The sequence below is a fragment of the Balaenoptera acutorostrata genome, chromosome 3, assembly GCF_949987535.1.
Source record: "Balaenoptera acutorostrata chromosome 3, mBalAcu1.1, whole genome shotgun sequence".
Classification (NCBI taxonomy): domain Eukaryota; kingdom Metazoa; phylum Chordata; class Mammalia; order Artiodactyla; family Balaenopteridae; genus Balaenoptera; species Balaenoptera acutorostrata.
Genome location: NC_080066.1, coordinates 167978569 through 167996988, shown reverse-complemented (window position 1 = coordinate 167996988; position 18420 = coordinate 167978569). Strand labels below are relative to the sequence as shown.

The 18420-nt window shown below is 49.0% G+C and overlaps 1 protein-coding gene across 3 annotated transcripts in view; it reads right to left on the bottom strand.

Annotated features, from left to right (window-relative positions):
• The window catches only part of FBLN5 (fibulin 5), a 66734-nt gene that overhangs the window by 10213 nt on the left and 38101 nt on the right, over positions 1–18420 (bottom strand). For all 3 annotated transcript variants that reach the window (XM_007180862.3, XM_057544434.1, XM_007180860.3), the window contains 5 exons: positions 14070–14192; positions 11099–11215; positions 7473–7592; positions 3284–3406; positions 2079–2205 (listed from right to left, as the gene is read on the bottom strand). In XM_007180862.3, coding sequence (XP_007180924.1) covers positions 2079–2205; positions 3284–3406; positions 7473–7592; positions 11099–11215; positions 14070–14192 — 610 coding nt within the window. The remainder of the gene's footprint in view (positions 1–2078; positions 2206–3283; positions 3407–7472; positions 7593–11098; positions 11216–14069; positions 14193–18420) is intronic.

The window sequence follows — 18420 nt, the reverse complement described above, 5'->3', positions numbered from 1 at the left end:
ATAAGAGCAAACACCACAGCACCTGGGAGCAGATGTGGCACAGAACAGGAGCTCAACTAACATTTCATAAGCGAATGTATAAAAAGAATTTTTAAAGTTTTGTTTTTTAAGGCTCCATCAAAATATCCAAGTCAAAATGTCCCGGGTGCCAAAATGGCCACATTAAAATGTCACATGTCACACAGAAAAGAATTGTTTCCTAAAAGAAGCTTGGAGGAGGGAGAGATGGCTCCTAGCTGAAGAGGATCACAGATAGCTGGGAGAGGTGACACTGGAGCTCAGATCTGAAAGATGGGGCAAATCTGTCCATGTGGCAATGGCAGGAATGCCTTCCATATGACAGAAAATGTGCGCATGGAAGCCAGAAGGCTGGACATTCTGGGGCATGGGTGAAGGTGAGAGCAGGTCCTGTTCAGGTTGGCAGGAGTGCAGGACACCTGAACGAGGAAATGAGCTGGATGGGGGTGGCTGGAGTGAAACTGGAATGGGGCCTGGAGACAGGGAGTCTCCCAGGGTTCTCAGTGGCTAGTTGGGGACCTCGCCAGTAACACCAGCTCAGTGCTGCAAGCTGCACCGGGTCAGGTCCCCACCACAGACAAGAGTGGCCTGGAGAAACCCAGGGAGAACCAGGAATGGGAGCTGATGAGGGCAGCCTGAAGCTCTGCTCTGCTGCAAAGGGCCCTGGAACCAGAAATCAAAGAACCCTATTCTAAAGGCTACTTAGAAGCACAGCTCTTAGCAACAAGTGAAGACGTCTCTAAGGGACCAGCCTGTCCCTGCTTTGTCCTCTTCTGTCCAGCTTTTGATCAGAGCAGGAAGCACACTGGTAATCTGTGGATTTCTCTTGGAAACTGCATCCCTAGAGGGCATGAATGATAGGCACGTCCATTCATCTCTTTATCTCCAGTGGGAGGGCTGGGCGATGCTCAGGGCATTTGACTGGAAGAGAGAAGGGCAGAAGACACCCCTGCATGTGTGCATGTGAGTGTGTGTGTGTGTGCACGCACGTGCACGTGGGCTGAGGAGGAACTCAGATGGTTAAATAGGAGCTAAAGAGAAGGAAAAGGAATTCCTAATACACCAGGGGCAGAAAAACACTGTCCTAGGGCATTCACCTTGTAGAGGTTGTCTTCAATTTAGTTCTCTCCTCAACGCTAATATTTGCCATCTGGTGACTTTGTAAAATCACTGTTGTGGGACTTCCCTGGTGGTGCAGTGGTTAAGAATCCGCCTGCCAATGCAGGTTTGATCCCTGGTCCAGGAAGATCCCAGAGGCCGCAGAGCAACTAAGCCCATGTGCCACAACTACTGAGCCTGCGTTCTAGAGCCTGCGAGCCACAACTACTGAGCCCATGTGCCACAACTACTGAGCCTGTGTGCTGCAACTACTGAAGCCCGCGTGCCTAGAGCCTGTGCTCTGCAACAAGAGAAGCCACCGCAATGAGAAGCCCGCACACCGCCACTAGAGAAAGCCCGCGCGCAGCAACAAAAACCCAACTCAACCAAAAATAAATAAATAAATTTTAAAAATCACTATTGTGACATCAAAAACTTGATTAGAGCAAGCTAGGTAACCTCGGTTATTGAGAACTCTCTAGCGACCTCTCTAACCCCTCACTACTTCCAGCAAGGTCCAGGGAGATTGGAAGCATCCGTTTCACCTGGGGGCTTTGTCTGCAAGGCTGAGTCTCGCATCACCCCAGGCCCACAGAATCAGAATCTCCCCGCTAACAAGATCCTGGGTGGTTCCTGTGCACGTGACCTTTGAGAAGTCCAGCTCTAAAAGACCCTGTGTATCCAGAACAAAGTCACTAAAGAGAAAAGGAGGTTCATGAACCCTGCCTCTCCTTTTGGTTAGCTTTCTAGAAAATCTTCATATAGCTCTGGCATGAGTGGGGGAGTGGTAGAGAACAGTGTGTGTGTGTGTGTGTGTGTGTGTGTGTGTGTGTGTTGTGTAGTAGGCACTAGGCCAGGTCTCCCAATGTCCTGGAGGTACACTCTCCTTTACACCACACTGGCAGCCTTCTGAACCAGGCCCCTCACCATGTTCCCATTTCCCAGGGGAAGCCATGACTTACTTATCGCTGATCCGCAGATAAGGCTCCTCGCAGCGGATGGGGTCAATGCACTTGAAGCCCCCTTGCAAGTTGTAGCAAGTCTGCTGCAGGATGCACGTGTGGTTTCTGTGCTCACACTCGTTGATGTCTGAAATGCACGGTAGACGAGAGGCTGAAGCCAGGCAGCACCTCCAAGGTGATGGTCACAGGCCAGATGGGTGGGAATGGGGGGGGGGCTGCCTGGGTCTTTCTATAGAGCTATGCTAGCCAATATGGCAGCCACTGGCCACACGTGGTCACTGAGCCCTTGAAATGTGGCTAGTCCAAACCGAGATGTGCTGTTAAGTGGAAACTATATACCAGATTTCGACGACTTAGTAAAACCAAAGAATGTGAAATATCTTATCAGTAATTTTTATATTGAGTACATAGTGGAATGGTAATATTTTGGATATATTGCATAAATAAAATATGTTCTTAAAATTAATTTTACCTGTTTCTTTTTACTGTTTTAATGTGACTAGGACATGTTACTAGGACATTTTAAATTACATATGTGGCTCATATTTGTAGCTCACAATATATTTCTACTGCCTGGCACTGCTGTGTGGAGAATTCTTGCTTAGTGTTTGGGTTAGGCAAGTTCAAGGAGCTGAAAATGAGTCTGTTGCTCAGCTACCAGCCTCCTCCACTTGCCCCAGCGAGTGGAGCATGGGAGGGAAATCATCTCAAACAGCCAATCTGGAGGAGACCCACCCCTTTCACAGCCTGGGGTCCTGACCCTTGGAGGGACACAGCAGTCAGAGGTGAGAGGTATCTCCAGCATCCATTCTCTAGGAAGTCAGTAGAGAAAAGCTGACCAGGCTTCTCTCCAGGGGCCATGAGAAAACCTGCTCATGGACCAGGGCCAGGCCATAAGATGTCCTGGTCGGGTCTGGAGCAGTCCTCAGAGGGGCCGCAGAGATCTGCCTGGGAAGGCATGACCAGCCACCTGTATCTCCAGAGTTCATTCCAGAAGCAAGAGTGGCCTTGTCCTTTCTGAGGCCACAGGATGGATTGCAGGGCAGGAAGGCACCAGCCCAGGCATCCTGCCCAGAGCCTGCCACTCTGGGAGTCACCAGCACCCACTCACACCCTCACCTCTGCCACCTTCCCCGGGTAAAGGCATCCAGGTGACCCCCCACCGAGCCAGCCCCACCTCACACCTCCCCTCTGAACAGCCTTACCCTGGCAGCTTCGGTTGTCATCCAGCAGGATGTAGCCAGCTGGGCAGGAGCAGAAGTACGTGCCAGGCTGGTTCACACACTCATGTTGGCAGAGGAACTCAGAGAAGCTGCACTCGTCCATATCTGGGGGAGACAAGTTACACCTGCTGTTTATAATCACAGACTACCCAGGGATGGGAGCTTAGTGCTATTCCAGCTTTATTTATTCCAGCTTCCATACTCTCCTGACACATAGGATAGCTTTACTGCCAAGAAGTTGCCAATTCACTTCTTGAACACTTCTGATGATGGGGAGCTCACTACCTATCAAGGCTGCCCACTGATATTTGAACAGCTCTAATTGTTAGAAAATTCTCTCCTACATGGAGCTGAAATCTGTCTCCATCAAGCTTATAACACCCTTTGCCTCTGGCTCAGCTACATCATCTACTCATCACTGGTTCATTTTTGATGTATAGGTGAATCCACCCTCCACCTCTGGAGGTGAGATTTGTTTGCCTGCTGGAGTTTTCTGGGTGCAGAGCTCTTCCCCCAGACCTAAAAACATTCGCTGGTCCCAGTCTTCCGAAAGGGCAACTTTACCAGTGCTAACTCCCCTCTAATCTCCTGCAAGTTGAGAAACAATATTATTCCTAAAACCACAACTAAAAGGGACATCTCCAGAAGGCCAGGCGGTGTGAATTATATTAAAACTTCAGGGACTTCCTTGGTGGTCCAGTGGTTAAGACTTCGCCTTCCAATGCAGGGGGTACGGGTTTGATCCCTGGTCGGGGAGCTAAGATCCCACATGCCTCCCAGCCAAAAAACCAAAACATAAAACAGAAGCAATATTGTAACGAATTCAATAAAGACTTTAGAAATGGTCCACATCAAAAAAGTCTTTTAAAAAAGCAAACAAAAAACCAACCAAACAAAAACAACTTCACTGTGTCCAAAAACCTCCTTGAAAGAGAAAACTGGAGCGGCATGGGGTGGCCCTCCTGCCTCAGGTGATCCCTGGGACGTGGGACCTGGCGCTGGGCCAGCTCTCCAGCCGCAGAGGTGGGGACGTGAAGGGGGAGCCACTGAACTTTTAGACTGTGGCCGCTGATGCAGAAGCGGGCGTTCCAGGAAAGCCAACTCTTCATCACACACAGCGTTTGGCAACAGAGCCCCCATTGGAGCCTCATGCGATAAGCACGCCAAAGAAAACATGTTTTTCTTTCATTTGTTGTTTCCCGAAAACTTGCTTTCTCTGTTTTCCCCATGTGACATGTCCTCGGATTGCTCTCTGGAATCACCCAGAGAGGGTGTCAGCGCACGTGAGGCTCCTTCTCCACCATCTGATAATTCCAGGTGTTACATGCCTGATGTCTCTCACATTCGAGAGGGAAAAACTCCTTCCCTTTTCTCCCAGGGGCCTTTGGGCGACAGGTTATGAGCCAGCAGAATTGGGAGGCTGATTTGAAAATTTAAGTGATAGGGACGATGGGAGGGAGACGCAAGAGGGAGGAGATACGGGGATATATGTATAGCTGATTCACTTTGTTATAAAGCAGAAACTAACACAACACTGTAAAGCAATTATACTCCAATAAGTATGTTAAAAAAAAAAAAATCACACTCAGTGAGTCAGATCTGCTCTGTGCTGCCCGCCTCCCGCTCCCCGGGAGCCTCAGAGAGTCTGGTCTTGGCTCCAGCCAACCTAACAGAGAGTGTCCTGCTTATTTCTGTTAAACTTGTAGATTCCATTCATACCTTTAGTAGGAGCAGTGGTAAAACCTGTCATTTCCTGAGAGCTCGCTATGTACCAAGCCCTGGGTTAGATGCTTTACATGCCTCATTTTATTTAATCCTCACCTCGGCCCTAGAAGGAGGTGCAATTACTAACCACACCTTACAGAGAGAAAACGGAGGCTCACAGAAGTTAGGTAACTTAACTAAATTTCCTGATACTGAGTAAGCAGGAAAGCTGAGATTTGAACCCAGCCAGAGGCCCTCCCAGATCCTACACTTGTCAGCACAGTGCCATAATGTCTCCCTAAATGTAAATCATGCTCAGGACTTCAGACTGGTGGATCTGGGGAGTCCTAGGGTTGGGAAATCCCCTGAGCGGGGCTAGCCCCAGTGCAGATGGAGAGGGTAGCACCCACCTCCACCTAACAGACCCGCTCAGTTTATCTCGGGCACAATCCCCAGCCGTTACTAAGGGCTGTGACTCCGTCCTCCACTTGAAATACAAAAGCTGAAAAACAAGGCTGCTTCTGGCAGGGAGCCCACAGGAGGCCATTTTCACGCATCCACATGAGAACCCACCACGGTTTCCAGGGTCAGCTCACTTAGCAAATCTCTATGGGACACGGCTAGGAAGGGTCTGGGGCTGCACGGAGGGGCCCCACCAGCTGGGATAACATAGTGAAGGTAACAGTTCCTGGGGGTGAAACAAGCAGCACAGAAAGGCAGTAAGTAGGAGGGGACAGACAGCAAACTCCCTGAAAACATCCCTGCCTACTCTTGGGCCAGCCCTAAAGCCCGCAGTGGACAAGAAAGTGGGCATCGTGGTGAACGTGGAGAAGACGGCCATTTTGGTTAAAGTGAGTCAACTGAAAATCTTTGCCAAACCACCGAGGATGGCTTCTTGAAAAGCCAAAAGTCCCTTACACCTTCACTTAGAGAAAGTAAGTTAACACATAATGACACTCAGTTAGCACAGCTCATTTAATCTATACGAGCACCCTGTGAAGGTGTTTGTTTGTTGGTTTGTTTTGTAACAAATGGGGAAACTGAGGCTCAGGCAGTGACTTGGCCAGGGAAAGTACTAAACAGGAGAACCAGACTTTGACCTTGGCTCCGTCTGACTACGCAGTCGCTCTCCCATACCTCCTGCGCAGGAGGCCAGTAACCATCTGTGGATGAGCAGACAATTCTCCAGAAACGAATAATCCCATCTCATAAGGCTAAGCTTTCCACCTCTTAGTTCCTTGGCCCAGATTCCCCAAAGGAGTGCCATGCGGGAGGAAGGGGGGGCGGTGAAATCTAGGAAGAAAGTAGCTTTTCATGACTGAGGGTATTTTATGGCTGTTTCTGGGACTGACATTTAATCGATCTAAGGCTCTCTGTAACTGCCTACTTTCGGCTCTGGCTTTCCTGGCCCTGGGGAGAAGTGCTCGTTTGTTTCAGAGAATTCTGTCCCTAGAACACTCCGGTCCTACATGAAGCTATTACACAAGTCCCATTCATGAAACCCTAGGATTAGGAAACTTTCCATTCTGGAGGACAGAAAGATTTTCACACCCTCGGGTATGGCCCACTCATTTTGGAAAATACAGGGAAGCATCATTAATTTGTACTGTGCTCGTTTACAATTCCTGATGATGCTAAAAGTGGATGGAATAGAGTTTAATTCAACATTTACAAAAAATAGGGAAAGAAAAGAAGGAAAAATTAAGCAAAGGTTGAGCTGTACATGGCTCTGTGCAGGATGCCACAGGAACAAATATGAGTAAGATGCTGTCTCTATTCTCAAGGAGTTTACAAGAGTTTACACGTTTCTAAGAAAGTTATAATAGTGTCCATACGCTAGCTTGGGCAGAGTCATAGCTTCTTGGGCTTGGAAGGAATTTGCGAAAGGTCAACTGAGCCATCTATGTTTTCACAACAAATTAAGATTTTACTCATTCAACATCCAATCATTCATTAGTTGATTTGCAAACTAGTTATTGCATGCTCGATGTGTGCCAGGCCTGGAGCTAGGCACTGATTGTAGAGATTTTAATAGTTTACATACACAGTCTCATTCATTCAACACTCCCCCTCCCAACCCTACCCTGTGAGACTTGCTCTTATTCCTGCTATTATTCTATTAGTACTATCTGCACTATCCCCAAGACTTGACTCAGTGCTGGGTGAGGACAGATAACTCAACCCAACACGCAATATTAGGCAACTCCTTTTCCTCTTCAACATCATGTCAGACCCTAAAAGGTAGCTCCACTGATTTTTGCACTAAGGGTCAAATGACAAGGACATGGGACTGCACTCCACCTTTTGGGAAGTGACTCATCTCTGTTTTGTGTGGTTGTGACCCACTGCACTGGAAAATGTCCCAAACTGGAGATGTGTCTGGGAAATGAGAGGAAACACCTGTGAAGAAAGTCCCCACCCCTGTGTCCCTAATACAGGTGGAAGTCTCCAACGCCAAGCCCATTACCACTGCAATGAACTCCATCATCCTCAAGTTCATATCCCGGGTCGCAGCGGCAGATGAAAGAGCCATAGGTGTTGACGCAGGTCTGCACGCAGGGGTTCTCAGTTGTACACTCATTCACGTCTGTGGAAAACCAAAGCACATCACTGACCATTCCCACAAAAGAACATTTGTACTAACCAGGCAGTAAAATGCACCAGCCACAAAATTACTACCACTAGGAGACCAGATCCACAGGCACCAAGGATCTCCATCTAGGACCAATCAGATGGACAGCTCAGACCCCAAAGTGTTCACGGAAGAACCAGGGCCTCCATTTGTACGTCCCTTCTGGGGTTGCAAGCTGGGAAGGGTGGAAATGGCATGTATACTATCATATACATGTATACACATGTACACGTATACACCTTCGAGAAGTCCACTCTCCAAGGCTCACCAACAGGAATTTCTAGGCAACATCTGATCTTTCCCATCACCGATTGAATTCATCCCCAATTAGCTCTTCCCTCACCTCCATTGACTTTGAAGTTTCAGGTAAAGAGGTAAATAATCATGACAATTTAAATAATAACTCTATTCATTATTGCTGTGGACTGAATTGTGCCCCCTCCAAAATTCATATGCTGAAACCCTCACCCCCAAATGTGATGATATTTGGAGATGGGGCCTTTAGGAGGTGATTTAGGTTAAATGAACTCATAGGGTGGGGCCCTCATGATGGGGTTAATGCCCTTATAAAAAAGAAGCACCGGAGAGCTTGCTCTTGTTCTTTCTGCCATGTGAGACATAGGGAGAAGGTGGCCACCTACAAGCCAGGAGGAGAAGCCTCACAAGCACCCGACCATGCTGGCACCTTAACCTTGGACTTTCAGCCTCCCCACCTGTGAGAAAATAAATTTCTGTTGTTTAAGCCACCCAGCTTATGGTATTTTGTCATGGCAGCCTGAGCTGCCTAAGACAGTTAGACAGAAATAATGTCACTGATTATTACAAAAGGATCTCACAATCATGGGATACTTACAGCCCTGTTTCAGGACCATCACCCCATGTTACAAGTTCAGTAGAATAAGGAGAAGACCACAAAGGGGCACAAGGAAACTTTAAGGAGTGATGGAATATTCATTATCTTGAGTTGGTGATGGTTTCATGGGGGTATACATAAGTCAAAGTGCGTGAAATCATGTACTTTTAAGAGTGCAGTTCATTTTACGTCAATTATACATCAACAAAGATGTCTACCTCTGTTTTGAGGTTGAGAGATGTGCCCAAGTCCCCAAGCTAACAAGGGCACAGTTGAAACTGGGACGTAAGTCAGGGGTCTTTCCACAATACCCAAGATTCATTCCGCACAGCTCGGAGAAGGGGGAGGGAAGGAGGGAGCCCCTTTGTACAATGGCATCAGCTGACCCGTTCTGAGCTCCCCCATCCCGCTGCCACGCTCCATAGGGCAATGAACAAAGTTCCAGCTGAGAGAATTTCTATCCCCTTCAAATTCCAGGTTAACCTCTGAAGACTCTTAACAGAGATTTGAGGGCTTTCAGAGCTAAAAGGTAAGTGGCTTAGAAAAAGAAAAAAACAGATGGCCATGCATGGAGGGTCCAGTGAGATACCAGTCTCCGCTGGCGCCCAATGGGAGTCTAGAGGCTGTCCACCCAGGAGGCCAGGAAAATGTCGTGGTGCCAGGCCGTCGAGTGCAAGTTCAGGCAGAACAGCACTAATGAGCATTAAGGGCTGCAATCCTCGGCTTCCGGCCGGATGCTGGCCATGCAAGGTGAATGAGCTTACGGCCCACCCGCTCACAGCTCTCAGCTGCTTGTGCTTCTGCCCCCTGGGGCCCTGGCTGCCCTCTCGTGCCAGCCCTGGCACGCACACGTGCCCAAATGCCCTTCAGAGTCCTTTGGGAGCAGACCGCATCCCACTCCAACTTGCTGGACAGGAAGGCTGGACCCTTGGTTCTACACTCATCTCTGCCACCACCTAGCTGTGTGACTCTGGCCAAGTTGCTTAACCTTTCTGAGCCTCGATTTCCTCATCTGCCCTGCCTACCTCATAAGGTTATTGTTGGAGTTCAGTGAAATGAACAAACGTGACAATGCTTTGAAGAGGGAGGGCAAAGCACTCTTCCTTGCTTGAGGTGTTAGGAATACAAAAGCTCACCGGAGTATGTAACATCTTGTGTTGCCGTGGGCCCTGCTGATGCAACATCCCAGTGGCCAAGTGCCCAGTGTCCAGGCCTGGATGCCGTGCCTGCTGCTTTATCACACTGCTGGCCTTGGCACTGCCAGGTATGTCAACTGTTCCTTGTCAAAGGCCGGTCCCTGAAGGACACATGGGCTTTTTGGCTCTTCTGCACGTGGCTGTTCCTTAGTGGGCACTGGGGGAAAACCTGGGCTGGCAACTCGAGCATCCAGCTCTGGCACAGAGAAGCCTGCATCTGCTCTAAGCCGCTTATCACAGCAGCAAAGGAGCCAGGCGCCTGCTCCCTGCTCTATCAGCTCCCTCAACCTCCCAGCCCAGGCTCTGCTCTCAAAAGAAAATGAGTTCTCCTGGCGAGAGGAACACAGTCGAGACTTCTTGGAACAAGCAGCAGAACCAACTTTGGAAGAGAGACTTAGAAAGAATCCAGGATCCAACTCTTTAACGCTGATGCCTTCCTGTTTACCCAATGATTTAGATACGATTAAACTAATGGAGACATAATATCCTCCAAGTAGCTGGCCAGGAGCCTGCCAGCCAGACCTCGAATGGTGTGACAAGGAAATGGATCCTGCAAAACCTGGTGACAGGCTCCAAACAAAGACCTCATTCTGAGTCTCTGGCGCTGCCTCCACCCTGGATGGGGCAGCTGCCAGGGCCTGGAGGCCCGGGCAGCGGGCTGGGGGCGGGGAGCTTGAGGCCAGGCAGGAATTGCACTAATTCTTGGGTCTTAAGTCCCCCACTCACTTCCTGAGCAGAAGAAGCCTTCAGATGGAAACTGCAATAGGCCTGGAACTTGTTTTTCTTCCTTATCAGTATTTGAAGCGATCACGTGAAAGTCAGAAAATGCCTTTGTTTCTTTCATTCTGTTACTGCGGGGAATGCTGGGTTGTAGGGGAAGTTACCACCACCTCCGGACGCTCTGCTAAATAACAGGCCCTCCTAACACGGGTGAGGGGAAACTGTAAGGAGAGGCATCAAAGTTGCCCATGAAAACCCTGCATAGAGTGTACTTGAATATTTTGCAATTCATCAAGAATCAGGAGCCCTCTCTCCTCATCTCTCTTTGGGCCTCAGGAATTGAACTCAGGCTATAGGACATGTGACAACATTTCTGGTTGGCCAAAAAAGCTGGCAAGGCTACTTGTGGACAGCAGATACATAGAGAGAAGCAAATCCATGAAATCATAAGCTCCCAGATGGTGGATGACTGTGGTTCTAATTTCAGCAATACTCAGAGGACATTCTGACATGTTTCACATAACCTCAGTTAGGATCTCAGGTTTCCGTAAACAATGGGATGGGCAGGCAGTGACAATGAGTGGAAATACACTTTAACAACAGCGTTTCCCACCAACATAAACTGTCAGACTCTGAAGAAGACAGCATCTAGGGTTTCACATTGTGTTCAAGTTATCATTCACATCACATACCTTGGCAAGACCTTCCATCCTCGTTGAGGGTGAAACCAGGGTTGCACGTACAGGAATAAGATCCAGGAACATTCGCACACAGCTGCTGGCAGTAGCCATAGCGACATTCATCAATGTCTGGAAACAGAATTGCAAGCAAGGTAAGATATTCTTTCTTCTCAATCACCGATGCCACCCCAGCATCATTACTGGAGTAGGATCACAAAGGGAAGCATAGGGGAACTAACACAACAACAGCACCTACTAAGTGTCAGGGATGGTGACACCCTCTGGATTCCGGGCTCAATCTCTCTACCATCCTCCCTGACCCATCTCAGTGCTATCAACACCTGAACCTATCTGAAAGTTGTAGAAGAAATTTCTGCTTAGAGTGGAACATTGGTCAAGATGGCCTCTAAGATTTTATACAAATCTAAGATTTAACGCTAAGATTTATCCAACACCAAGAGTCACTCTAAGATCCTACTTAAACGTGTCATTGCCCTGGAAAGGGACAAGTTGGCTTAAAGTGTAAGAGGAATCCATAGCCTGGCTCCTGTAGGCTCTTTGCCAGCTCCACTAATAATGAATATGTCCAGCTGTCAGGAACAAGAGTGAGAGTAGGCCAGGTCAGACTGGGTACCACTGCGGTCTGGAGACCTATGAATCCAGGAACACAAGGATGCCGGAGGTGGCTTTGCATCTCCTCCTTGTAGCAGAGTGGACATAAAACTCTGGATAAACACTCCTCTTCCAAGCCATGATTGGCCTTTCCTGAGCAAGCAGCTATGTGGGTGAATGGTTCCTTCTAGCAGAGCCAGGCTGACATGTACCAGTCAACAGGGAGGCTGACGTCATTGGGAAAGCACTTCTCAATACCCCAAGCTGATGGGCTGACAGGCTGACAGCTGGAGAATTCACTCCTGCAGGATAGAGTGTTTTGAATGAAGCCTCCAGGTGGGGACCAAGTCTCACCTGACTATAGCTATAACTGGTCCTTATTTCATCCTCACCTCCCCCTAAACGTTCCCCCTCTGGTACCCCACTTCCTCTGGAACCAGGGTCCACCAAGGGCTCTGAAGTCCAGCTCAGAACTTGTCTCTGTGCCTGGTTTCTACCACCTACTGCCAAAAAGGACCCCATCTCCACCTCACTCATTGTTCAGCCCTCCTCAGAAACCATGCCCTGCCCTTGTCATTCTGTTTTATCTCTGAGTCGCAGCTACTTCTAACCTGGCTCACCCCACTGCCCACCAAGTGCCACGCAGCTCCTGCTTATAAAGCACATTGACTTGTGCAGTTGCTGATCCTGACCTCTTACGTGGGTGCAGTTGGGCACGTCCCCAAGCCAGGGAGGCAGCAGGGGGAAAAGAGGGCATCTTCTGTCTAGGGGTACCTTGGAAGAAAGGTGATTCCCAACCCCTTATTTTTCTGCAAAAGCAATGCCTCCAAAGTCGCACAGAGGGGGTGGTGGTCGGCTATGGAATTTGCATTTTGAAAGAGAAAGACGAGTTTGGCTGAGAGAAGGCATGAGTTTAGCCCATACTGAGGAAAGGTCTTCACTTTGGATGTAAAGTGTAAGCAGGCCATGCATGTAGCACCACGTCAGGCCTCCAGGAGCATCCCTCCCAAAGCTTCGTGCTCTGCGGAAGAGAACAACCCCCCTGGTAGAGGAATGTCCCAATTACTGCCCCCACTCAGATGGGGAGAGGTTTCCTGGCCCCAAGGTCTCTGTAATCTGGCCTGTATGTCCTGGTCACCTGGTTCTCTCTAGCACCTTCTTGTGGTGGAAAAAACTGGACTGAGAAACAGGGACAGATTTTAGACCAACTCACTCTAACTTTGTCCAACACGTTCCTCTTCTTTGAGTCTCAGTTTCCAACTCTATAAAAGTTGGATGACATAATATCTAACATCCCTTCCAGCTCTGAAATTCTACATACTGACTTCCCATACAAATAACTCACACTGGTTTGCTTATGTTCAAATCAGTGGCATCAAATTTTCCATAATAGCTGAGGTTGGTTAAAATGCAAAGCAATCATCATATTTACAAATGTCCATGTGCAGCCAGCTCTTTGGTGCCTGCAAAGGAGAACCAAGTCAAGTCTAGGCTGGCTTGTCAGACCCCAGGACGCTTTGGACAGGGCTCTAGAGGAGACCTCAGCTCAGTCTCAATCAAGAAAGACCTGGAAAGAAGAACCTTTTTGTTTGTTTGTTTCCATGATGTTGTTTGGATTTGTTTCGCAGCTCCTCCAGGACTGACTTTCAGGAGACAGAATAGTGTCTTAGAGAATTTAAACTAGTAGGGCTTTTCCAAGAAAACAGCAAAGAAATCTCACCCTACAAAGAGAAAGTGAAGTGACAGCTAGAGATTGCTATGAATTCATTCACTTGGCTAAACCAAAAACTAGAGGAGAAGAAAGGAAAATAGCCCTCCAGTAAAAATAAACAGAGAGATCATATAGCCGATGCCAACTGCAAGGGACAAAATTCTCAATTGGTGCTGACTGACTCCTTAAAAAAAGACCACAGTTAGTGGTGTGGGCGTGGGGTGGGGGCTGTGATGGGGTATTAGGAGGAGATGATATTAGACCAGAATCTGCTGATCCACATTTGAGACTTGGGACATTTCTGTGACTAAGCAAGAATTTCCTTCTATTGGTATGATTTCTAATTGGGACAGAATAACCCTCACCTCTATCACTTCCTGCCTTGGTTATCAACTTCCTGAAGGCAGAAAGTCTAGGTAGAATCAAACATGAACCCTTAAAAAGTACTTTCAAAAACTCTGATGACGACATGCAGTGATGTGGTGATGGTGACAACTGATTTTAAAGGGTGGTACTACGCATAAGCTCAACAGCCTTCTGCCTCCCCCACCCCCAGAGAAAAGCCCGCTGCCCTTAGACCACCAGCCATGCCCACATTTCACTATACCCAACACAAGCATTAACTCTCAAGAGTTTCTGTGTAGCCCACAGAGCTGTTACCTAAGCACTGGCCTTCGAGCAGCCAGTAGCCGTCAGTGCAGGAGCAGGTATACCCTCCTTCTGTGTTGATGCAAATCTGGGTAGGGTTGCACTGGTGGGAATCCGTTGCACACTCGTCCACATCTGTAACACAGACATGTTCCAAAGAATGTCACTTACATGTTTAGAGCCCTGCAGCCACTAGAGGTGCCAGCTGCTTGCTTGTCTGGCTGGGAGGCTGTTGATAATGTCCCTGGGTTATATCCAAGGAGATGGAAGCACCTCCCTAACAGGTACCACTAGGAGACCCTGACCTTTTCGGAGGGGGCAGAGCTAATCTGCTCCCTGGAAATCCACAAGGGAAATGGCCAAAAAGAGAACACACATCCTTAAGCACATTTCTGCCATCCTAGCCCATCATTCTCTGAAAACAAGTTCAACCATTACTTGGTTTAGAAATGCATTTTGTATTAGGCTTACCCATTCACACATTAAACCAGTGTGTTGTGTACCTGCTGTGTGCACAGAGCTATGATAAATACCACTGAGAACATAACAGAAGAAAAAGAAACGTCCCTGGCCAGCCAAATGTTGTAGTCAAGTCACTTGACTGCATCCATGCGTGAAAATCTTTCAACGTAGAGCTCCTGCTGCTTCGTGAAGCTGCCCAGAGCCCTCCGGTCTTCCTCCCACGCCAGAGCTCCGAGGGCTGATCTCTTGCTGCCCGCTGCTGACACTGGGTTTCTCCAAGCTGCTGCGTCCCCATCTGCCTGCCATGACAGTGTGCAGGTACTTATGTCCAAGTCTGTCGGTCCCGTTTCCTTAGCTGGGATCTCAGAGCACAGAGACCAAGTTGTTTTCATGGCCACATTTCTCATCTGGTGTACACAGCACTCAGAGAACTGTTTCGGCTGAAACGAATCCTTCTTCCCTTTCTCCCCACACTGCACTTTAAAAAGAGTGTTCAATCCTATAAGCGGTCCTCCTGACACCACGCTCTCACTTTGACCTAAAGGACAAGACCCCCTAAACCTTTGGCTATGAAGGGATTCACCCAGCGCCCTGGATCCGCCTGGCCAGGTCCCGCCTCTCCTCATCACTCCTGCCCTCACCTGCCTGTACTTTAGGGCTCCTGCCTTTTGGCCCCTCCTCACTGCAGGCAGGGTTTGCTCATCTACCCCTTCTCCCCGCCTCTCCAGAACGGACCGTCGTGCCATGGGAAATAACATTAAAAACTGCACTTCACTGAGCCTGGGCAGTGCGCCCGACTCCTCATTTTTTCTCACAATCGCTCCATGCGGTGAGCTGGTGACCCCCACTTACAGATGGGAAAACAGTGAAGATGCTGAATCACCAAGGCCAGAGCCAAGTCCAGGCTTCCCCACCTGCCTGCCTCCCAACCCCCTCTGTGCAGGAGTGACGGAGGTCACACTGCGTGGCGCAGGCAGGTCAAGCAGAGGAGAGAGGGCTGAGCTTTTGCTGCCTTTTCCTGCCCCACCTGGAAAATTGTCTGCCTCTTGACATCACCGATGGAAGACTGTGGTGGGGCTGGGGGGCACCTAGGATTCCAGAGTGTAAGCTCCTTGGGTAGCACAGGTGTGCACTCAGGAAGCAAGCACAACTGGTCCAGTGAAACGTTCAGCCAGGTAAGCGATGGTCTCCAGGCTCCAAGCGACACCACCACAATCCACCACCACCGGCATCACGGGTCAACACCAACGACACTGGTCAGTTCCCATCCCACCCCCAATGACCAGGTGTCTGGGCATCGTGTGGAACCAGGCTCCAGCCCGCGAAACATGGGCCACCTCCAAGAACCCGCTTCCAGGGTGGCAGCAGCCTCTGCTCCAGCCTGACACGTGACGACGTGCAGCCTCAGCGGCAAAGACCCGCCGCCGTTCTCAGCTGCAAGAGCTCCTGCCTTTGCCCTGGGCCTCGCTTCCAGCACCAGGTCTGCCCACCCAGCAAAGCCTCCCAGGGGAAGCGGCGAATAATGCTTGGCCAGCAGCCTCTCCTGCTCAAATCCATACTGAAGCCTCTGATAATAAATAACACCACTATTGGCCAGCACATATTTACATTTTTTCAGCGGGAAGTGATAGATGGCAATTGTACCCTGGGAACAACATTGCCTTAGGAATTTGTGCTCTTTTTCCTGCTACAAGGGGAACACAGGGTGAGGGAGACTTAAGGGGCAACAGAGCTGTTAGAGAGACTTGGTGATAGCAAGTTCCCAAGGCTCTGTGTTTGTGTAAACTGGGTGCACACGACATGCCCCCAAAGCCCTGCACAGAGGAACCAAACGCTCACGAGGGGACCAGACTGGGCTCAGAAGGGCATGTGAGGTCTAAATGTGTTTGCACATGTGCACACACAGGCACGTGCAAACTATTCAAATACAGAAACAAAATCTCAAGTTTTAAAAACAAAAAAACTCCACCACTTTTACTGAGTTAAAGAATTAACTCAGTTATACCACATTTCTGTTGCTGTACGTTCAAAAAACTACTTAAATTGATTGATTGAATGATTGAATGGGTTGAATCAATCAACTGGCATTGGATTGTCAACATAAATATATTTTGAGAACTCAATAAGTTTGGAGTCTTTGGGGGATGTAAGTCCCATCTTTATATCCTCAAAACATACCTGGGGCTTCCCTGGTGGCACAGTCGTTAAGAATCCACCTGCCAATGTAGGAAACATGAGTTCAAGCCCTGGTCCAGGAAGATCCCACATGCCGCGGAGCAACTAAGCCCATGCACCACAAATACTGAGCCTGCGCTCTAGAGCCTGTGAGCCGCAACTACTGAATCCCGCGCGCCACAACTACTGAAGTCCGCGCGCCTAGAGCCTGTGCTCTGCAACGAGAAGTCACTGCAATGAGAAGCCCGCGCACCGCAACGAAGAGTAGCCCTCGCTCGCTGCAACTAGAGAAAGCCCGCGCACAGCAACAAAGACCCAACACAGCCAAAAATTAAAAATTAAAAACAAACCTGGTTTAACCTGGGTCCATGGTAAATGTTTAATAACTATTTGGTGAATGAATGAATGAATGAACACATGGGCAACAAACATTAAGGCCTTTGAGCCCCCAGACAAGCTTTTCCCAGCCAACTTGCTGACAAGTGTGTGGATTTTGAAAACCACCACCCCACAGAAAAACCCCATCAGCTTGCACACCTGTGGGGCTGAAACTGGGAAAGTTCATGCTGTGGGTTCCACACGAGGCTAAAAGACTCATCACACATTCCAGCTCACAGCTGAATTGCTTACATTAAATACATTTGACTTAAATAACAGAAGGAAAAGTACGTCGAACCACTCCAAGGACATTCTTTGGCAAAGGGGCCTTTTCTGCATCAGTGGAAAAGTGCAAGTTACGGCAACCTGAGTAAGTGTCATTATCCTTGGACGCAAACCATGCCTGTTACTCCTTTCCTTTTCTGTGGGATGTTTAGGAAACGTCCCTTAAGAGAAAAGAATGCTGGGTTCATGCAATCATTCATGTACTCATTCACTTATTAATTCTTTATGTTCTACTGTGTGTGTGTGTGTGTGTGTGTGTGTGTGTCCTCCTAAATTTCTAGGCCAGTGGGAAAGCTGGTGTCAAGTGCAGTCCCTCTAGCTGTATGGTTCCCGGAAGCAGAGGGTCCCTCCAGGGGGCTGTAGCCCTGGGCAGCTGCCTGGGCCCTTCGAGGATTCCAGCACAGCAGCCATGGCTCGTCTCTCCCCAGCTGGGACAACATCCCCCCACCGGCCAGGCGACCAGCACCCTGGCAACTGAAGGAAAGTGCTCACTGACATCTCCAGAACCAGATCAAAGGCCAGCACTGTGCCTGCCCGGGAAGAAATCATCCTCCATGTTGACCAGCTCAGCTCTGCTGCCCCACACAGCTCTGAGCTGTCACCCCTCCCTTCAGACATCCCCAGGGTGGCCTTCAATTACACTCTCAATCTCAAACAACAACTGCTCACTTAGGAAAGTCCTCAAAGCAGTCAACCTCATTTCCTTGACACCCTTCCAGAAGGCAGAAGTGAGCTCCCGGCCTTGGGACAGCAGCCTGCACGGCAGGGATACTCATATAGGATGTCATACCGATAGCTGTGTCCCATGTCCCCGGCAGGTGTGCTAAGGCAGTGTGAGTGAAGAACACCCTTCCTCCAGTCAAGATCTCACAGGGGTGCCAGATGGAGGAACTGGGCTCAGACTTCAGACTACACCTGCCCAACAAACTGGAACAACTAAAGGAACAGAATCTTCCAGGCTGAGACCTTAATAGACATTTCTCCAAAGAAGACATACAGATGAGCAGTAGGCACATGAAAAGATGCTCAACATCACTAATTATTAGAGAAATGCAAATCAAAA